Source organism: Colletes gigas, unplaced genomic scaffold, assembly GCF_013123115.1.
Source record: "Colletes gigas isolate AHSC1104 unplaced genomic scaffold, ASM1312311v1 Colletes_gigas_Sc00018, whole genome shotgun sequence".
NCBI classification, from domain to species: domain Eukaryota; kingdom Metazoa; phylum Arthropoda; class Insecta; order Hymenoptera; family Colletidae; genus Colletes; species Colletes gigas.
The window spans coordinates 6,079,457-6,087,436 of record NW_025106647.1 but is presented as its reverse complement, the minus strand read 5'-3'; the positions used below and the strand labels follow the sequence as shown (position 1 = coordinate 6,087,436).

At 40.7% G+C, this 7,980-nt stretch overlaps 1 protein-coding gene across 1 annotated transcript; it reads left to right on the top strand.

Moving 5' to 3' along the window:
• LOC122400418 (tropomyosin-2-like) lies at window positions 1-2,433 on the top strand. Its single transcript, XM_043401874.1, has 6 exons — window positions 1-240; window positions 338-471; window positions 1,275-1,463; window positions 1,996-2,071; window positions 2,135-2,267; window positions 2,351-2,433. The coding sequence occupies exons 1-6, from the start codon at window positions 1-3 to the stop codon at window positions 2,431-2,433; spliced, it is 855 nt and encodes a 284-aa protein (XP_043257809.1).
• The last annotated feature ends 5,547 nt before the right edge of the window (window positions 2,434-7,980 follow it).

Here is a 7,980-nt window from a genome sequence, read left to right as displayed (position 1 = left end):
ATGAACGCGATCAAGAAACGCCTGCAGACCCTGAAGATCGAGAAAGACCTGGCGATGGACAGGGCCGACATGTGCGATCAGCAGGCGAAAGAGGCGAATCGACGCGAGGAGAAGCTCAGGGACGAGGTACGAGAATTGGCGAAGAAACTGTCGCAGATGGGGCGCGACTTGCAGCTGAGCAAGGCACAGTTGGAGAAGTCGAACAGGGACCTCGATCAAAAAGAGAGGGTCTACATAGTGGTCGGTAATTTGCGGCGATCACGCGGACGCGAATCATTGTTTGTAACGGGTGTACCGTGTGCTCATGGTATATTGTTTCTGATTTGGACGCGGACAGACTCAGTCGGAGCTGGCGGTTTTGAACAGAAAGATGCAACAGTGCTTGCAGAATTTAGAAAAGTCCGAGGAACGTCGTTTGATCGCCCAGACGAAGCTGGCCCAGGCTATGGAAACTGCGGAGGACGCGAAACGGTTTGTATACACAATACCTGGAAATTGATGGTCACCAACGGTTATTCTGCGCGTTCAGCATAGGAGAAAAGTCTTATGGAACGTGGGTATCCGCGTATAACACTGATCTACTGGTAGATTCTCGTTTCTTGCAAGTATCGAAGCGCGTGCAACTATCGCGGTAATCGATACAATACGAATATATCTCCGTTACTCGTTGTCATTGGCTGTATTTTCTGCTTTTAATATTATTTGATACCAAGTGACTGTTCATTTGTCAGGCAAGAATGCATTCATCGAGTGGTGCCATTGCAGTATAGTAGATCTCGATTTTTCTGACTCTAGGGACCAGCATACAACTGGATTGTTCGTATTACGTAATACGAGTTTCATCTTCAGATAACTGGATTCAATTACAGTACAATTTTACCATCTCGATTTCAATTATCTTTTCTAAGATGATAGAATATTAGAAATATAGTGACGCCATTTTGGTGTTTGAGTTCGAATCTCTTGGATCGAGTATCGAAATGTGTTAAGAAAATAAATCGTCAAGAAAATGGTATTCAAAAACTCGTGGAACGGTAGGAGAAGGTAATAGAAACTAGTGGAAATTATGTAATTGATTAAATCCCTTTTTGTAAAAACAGTACGGTCGAATTTATTTAAAATAAGGACGACAGCAATCCTGACAAAAATTTCAAGTTAAAATTTTAAAATATCGTTGCGGCGTAACTAAGAAACAAAGACCCAATGCTCGTTAGGACTTTTCTGTTGTTTCAGGAATTCTCGATTCCCTTTAGAATAGAAACGGTTCGTTTCAGGATTTGCAAAGTACTGGAGAACAGGAGCAAGCAGGACGAAGAGAGGATGGACCAACTGATGGCGCAGCTGAAGGAGGCGAGACTCATCGCCGAGGACGCTGACACAAAATCGGACGAGATCTCTCGAAAATTGGCGTTCGTCGAGGACGAACTGGAAGCTGCCGAAGAAAGAGTCAAATCGAGCGAGGCGTAAGTCCGATAAACTATCAAAGAATTCTTCGATAACTTGTAAAACAAAACATTTTACGATCGTATTACGTTCGTCATGATTTTGTGTTCTTGTATCAGTAAGTAAACTAAGCTTTTTCTCTTGGACACTTTCTTTCGTTTCTGTCTTTTCTAACTATAAAATGTTTTCTTTTATTTAAGCAACTTTTCTTGAGTCCTACGTCACATGTACGTACATTTTTCATTATTATTATTAAGCGTCCGCCTTAGCAATGAATCCTGCTTACGAGAAAAATAAACATCAGCTCTACTTGTTTTTATTTTCGAATTGTAGCGAGTTTCTTCTTCGACGCTGTACGAAGAGGATCCAAACTCTATAATAATATAATAAAGTAACGCATTGATTGACCCAAATGTCAAATAATGTAATTATTTTTATATTATTCCATTGACAACTGTGAACAAGAAGGAAAAAGAAGAATATAATAAAATTTAAAAAAAATTTCTTTTCTCAAAAATATTTGACTATTTTTTAACCACCGTACAATTTCAGAAAAATTATGGAACGAGAGGACGAGCTGTTCATCGTTGGCAACATATTAAAGTCGCTAGAAGTATCCGAAGAGAAGGTAATCACCGTCTCTTAAATATATTATTGAACAATGCTTCGCAATATCTTGGGACTTTCGTAGGCCAATCAAAGGGTGGAAGAGTTCAAATTGCAGTTAAAGGAATTGAAAGCGAAACTGAAAACCGCCGAGAAGAGGGCGATCATCGCGGAAAAAATGGTAAAAGTATTCTCGAAAGAGCTGGACGCAAGAGAAGGTACGCTCCAAGAATATTTCTTCCTATTTTTATATCCAACGATCGTATTTACTCTTCGTCCGAATCTTCTTCTCGCTTTTCAGACTTTCTCTTCAGAGAAAAAGAGAAGTACAAGTACATCTGCGACGACATGGACTCCACATTCGCGGAACTCACCGGATACTAGTCGAATTTTTGTAATACTCGAATCTACTGTTTCCCTACATCAGTGTGTCAATTAATTTTTTTTTTTTATTAAATGTTATATTTAAACTACCCGTCCTCTGTATCTTTGCTAATTCGATCTTCGTTGATTGGTTAGTACGCGCTGGTCAAATTAAGTGCAGCCAATTTTTATACGGGAAAACTTGGAACCTATTTTTGATTTTGATCTAAATCAAAAATATCCTCCATACTCTCTTGTATTACTCTTTTGTATATATGCAGTTTATATATATATTATTATTTGCATAAAAGGTGGATCAAACCCGGAAATAGGACGTATTATCATTATTACATTACGTTAGAACTGTCGTTTAGAATTCGATATATTGGCCTCGAAAATTGTATTCGATCTTAAAAATCGGGAGGAGGTGTTCGAAATGAAGAGTCGTCGAGTCCCGACTTGTTTTATAGTACTTTACAGGATATCAATTTATTTTTATCGATTCTACGATCGACACAATGCTTCGAAACGCCACACCATCGACCTAATACAGTTTTCAGTCGTGGCGCGTTGGCCGCGTCGCCATCATTGCGTTGACATCGCTCGAAACACAGAGGAAAATCGCGATTTATACATGTACGGTTCGATCGCGGCCGCGGCCGCGCCACAGTGTAGAATCTCGATACCCAGGCATACTCACACATTCGCGCCATGATCTCTCTTTCTTCTTACAACGATGCTAATAGCAGTTACAATAATTGTTCGTTTGATTTGCTCACTCCCCACGCCTTCGTCACTTCGGAAACGTGAACAAACCGGTAACGTAACTTCGAGCCGCAATCGAGCGTGGATCGATCGAATGGAGGAAGGATCCAGACGACAAGGTCGACGTACAGACTTTTGATCCAAGTTTCCCGCTGTATCTTTTCCCTGCAAATCTGGATTCCGTGGACGCAAAATGTACGATTTGTTGATTTACCTTCGCCGAAACTTGTCGTCCGGCTTCCCGGATCCTTCTGTCGCGCGCGATCGTTATTCGACGATGCGTCAAAGTGTATTTCGAGGTGTTCCAAGTTACGTCACCGCTTTAATTAAAACGTACCGCCGTTCGTGGCATCACGTGGCTCGATTGTTTGACCCAACGATTAACGCAGAGAAAATGATTGGCAGTAGGGTCGCGTGTGTCCGTTTAATTCCTGGCTCCTGATCGATATCGAGCAACGTCAACGGTATAATCGCGAAACGAAAGTGAACGAGAAAGTCGACGAACGCTCGAGTTGCTGGAAACGTTACGTTGAATCAGTATTTTTCAGAAATCTAGAGATAATATAGATAACCACAACATTTATACACGTATACATGTATACGGCCTTCGATATCTGTTTATGCTGGACATTTCTTTAAATTACGAGTCACGAAAATTCGGAAGCGTATTCTGCACCTCGAATCTAAGAAACAAGTACAAACTACTCGTTCCAAAGATATTGTCGATTTTTGTTTCAGTGTGCATAGACATTTGCATAGGAAAATATTTGTATAGAATATACTGTCTCCAAATTAACGCTTTTACAGATCAAATTCACCATTTATTCGTAATTCGCTCGAAAGACAATGAATTGATATTTTATCTTAATCTCATGTAATTTTACTGCAACATTTTAAAAAAACAAATTTGTCGGACAATTTGATTCTCAAAAAGGCGAACACGATTTGTAAAAGGTTTCACTCGAAGAGCAAAGTCTGTATCAATAGTCTAGATTTTTGTTTCGAAGTCGGTTGAAATCCACAGTGTATTGTAAGTATTCAGTCCGCGTGCAACGCAATTAGAAATACATGGAGTATTTTCAAACAGTACATATAAGACTGATGCGAGGTACGAACGTCTGCTTAGCAACAACGGTCATTATGAACACGTTTAATGATTAATCATTAAGCTATGCCGCAACTTAAATCGACCATATCTTAGAAACAATAAGCTCGCGTAGCCATGCCTTAGATTCGAAACGCATAACGCCTCTGTAAACTTTATGATAGTATTTTAGAAACACTTAGACGCGTACAGAGCGATTCTTACGACGCGACTACTACGATTATGTTCAACATTGAATACACACGAAGAAAATTGTTCTTGATGTTATTTGGAATCTGTGATCTGGATGCTGTTGTAGAACGATTTGTTTATACAAGGAATGTTATGAAAACGAATGTATTCGTAGGTGAAAGCGTTAAAAAGAATTTAAGAACGAACTTCGTTAGCTTTAAATAAAATGTTGCACGAATAGACGCGGTTGTCTACGGATAGTGTGCGTTTGTCTAGATTTTACCACTCTGTTCGTAGGTGACTGCGTCTATTCGATAAGTAAAGACCATATTTTCAACATTTTACCCCTAGTATTTCGAAAACTAATCGTTTTTGGGACTGCTTGTCTGTTACGCGACCAAGGCTCGCTGGGTCAGTCTGGAACCAGATGGCGCGAGGATCGGTTGACGGGGACCGTGGTTGCTCTCGACGAAGAAGTTGGTCACCTTTGAACTCTCAACTGCATCAAGGTAAAACTGTAACCAACTCGACCGAGACCCGCTTCTAAAAGCTGCGACAAGCATCGTCTGGCAATCGTCAAAAGGTATTTTCAACGCGAACTATCGCACCGATCGAACAAAATCGAAACACCACGATCGACGAAGACGTTAAGCTACATCGAACAATCAGCTGACTTATCTCGTAGTTTCCTCGTTCGTTCGAAGGGGTTAAAACGTTCAAATCTATGATACTAGTGTAATATCGATAACATTCAAAAGTCATATATTCGAATCGTTAACAGAGAATCCCCGCGAATCATGTACGAAAAATCGAATCGACGCGAGCGTTCGTCGCCTCGAATCGTACAACATCGACGTTCGTGTTGATTTCTCCGGCTCAGGGAGCCAGGGATTCCTCGTAATCGGAAAACAATCGGACATCGAAAGAACCCGGTTAAATGTACGCAGTCCTTGTTCAGCGGACGTCAGTCGGCCGGTGACATAAGAAAAAATGTACAAAAATGTCGTCCGATAAACGATACCCGCTTCCCGCACAGGATCTAACGAATTAATCGAACTCTACGAGTTTGATTGACATGCTTCTCGTATATACACTCGTGTATGTATCGCATGTATGCGCTTTAAGTACATATATATATATATTTATATAAATTTATATATACGTATACTCATGCAATCGTCTTCGCAGTGTCGCGCACACTTCCGGAACTTAGTCACTAAAAACAACGTGAAATAAAGGTCGTCGATACAGTTCTCGAATTTTGCTTCGTCGGATCTGCGTAAAATACATCGAAAAAACGTACGGTTTACTCTTCTTCCCCCTATTTCGTTTTAATCCTAAGATCGATAGAAATCGCGTTAAGATTATTGTTACCCGGAAATAGGAAGTTCGGCCGTGGATTTGGCACTTTCGAGTAGTCTGCTGATGTGGCAGTGACGTGGAAGTAGAGGGAACTCTTCGTTAGGGGAACACGATACGCAGAGATGTTCGCTTAGAGGCTAAACGGCGTTTATTTTTACTTTCATGTCAGTCTGAGGGAACGTTCGAATTCGTTGCGGGTCGCGCGGATTGTCCGTCTCGTTCCTTTCGATTTTTTGGCCCGACGCGATCGACGGTGCTCTCGCGAGACGGAAATCGATTCGAAAGTGTATGGGATGTACCACCAGAAACGGAACCCTCGGTTATCAAGATATAGGCAGAAGAGAAGCAGAACAGAATTTAAACGGTCTCTCGAGATCAGCTTGTTTTGGAATTATAAAATCTTCTTGTTAGTCTTTTTGTCTCTGGTCGTCGATCTTTATTATCGAGGGTACATCGATCCCTATTTCTCTATTATGTTATTTATTTTCAGGTCTAATGCATCCTCTTTACTATCTCGATTAATTAGTATTTTTAGGAATTCATGCAAGGGAAGACACTGATTCTGATTTATTCTTTAATTTAAGTATAGAAACAGGGATCCCTCTACTGCTAATTTCACTTGGATCTCGTTCATCCACGATTTTCACGAATGATAATAATAAATTGAAAAAATATATTTCTCAACGTCATCCGCCGCTAAACAAATTATTAAACTTGTATAATTTTGTAGCAATTTTGGAGCCATTTAAATTCTGCTACAACCCGTTCGCGTATAATTTTGAGGGCAGTCGAGACGGTCTGGTTTTGGCGATCCACTTCGACGATTGCAGCCTTAATTTGCTAAATACGGGTTCAACGATTCGATCGGAAACAATTACGGAACGTTGATCGACGCGCGCCGCGGAAATGCGTTTTGATACGATCGCTCTGAGCGCGGCGGGCAGCGTCGAAGTCGAAGATGCGAGTTATTGGATTTAGAAATAGTTCGCGGGCCTTAAGTTAAAAAGTGCGCGACATTCGAAGAGGGATGCCCGGTTTAAACGGTAAAACCCGGCGTCGAAAGAGACGCCTTCGACGTTAGACTAGCGTTTCGTCGGCACGGAAGAAATGTACAGAGCGGGAGAGGGAGCGCGCGACGGCCGATTGTTTATCGCGCTGCTCCGCGCGGAAATAATTTCTCGCGACGGAAGGACACCTCCGATTTTAATCCGCTTCTACGCAACGATAAACCACGTGTCTCTGTCGCGTTCTGTAAAATATAAGGCGTAACGATTCGATAATTTTCGAGATATAAGAAATTAAAGCACCACCAATGCCTTTAACACTTTGACTGCCACGTCATCCACATATGGGTAACAGAATTTACCACTACGATACTAAAAAAATTGATTCTCAAGTTAAGACGTCGAGGGAAATAAATTTGAATAGAATTTGTGAATCTTAACAAAGTTACAAAAATAAGTACTGAAACAAATTTTAGGTTATGTGGTTTACAATGGTTTAAAATCAAAATTGTACTTTTGCAGAATATTATACGGTTTTGATCTGGCAGTGAATGTGTTAAATGGACCAAACTGAATGTAATTTTACAGAGAGGGGGCGCGTTTCGTCTGGGCCTGCTAGTGGACTCGTCAACAAGGCTTTCTAGCAGGCCCTGTCTTAGACGACTGGGATATTGGGAAGTCGTTCGAGGAATGTATATATATAGCAACCGAGGGGTTGGTCGATCGCTTGTGAGAGCGCGACCCCTCTGGTGGCGAGCATGGGAAGCGACGCCACAGATCAAACGTCATCAATTAACCCTTAACGCTCCAAGTGTGCCACTCAGGCATCACCGGTACGCAGCACTCTACTCCAAATGTATTTTTGGGTCGTTATCGGTAATTGTTTACAAATAAAAAATAAATGTCTTGTTTGTTCACCAAAAGGAAGTAATGCGGTAAAAAAAAACAAACAGTTTTCTACTGTGAGACCTGTGAATGCAAACCCAGTTTGCATCCCAATGAATGCTTTAAAAAATTCCACACATTACTCAATTATAATCAATATAAACATTGTAATCAAAATTATATTACTTCTGAGAAGAATAAAGACTGTTTTGAATGACTTTAAAATTATTATTTACACGTCGTCGTAACATTTAAAATTTGACAGTTAAAAACTTG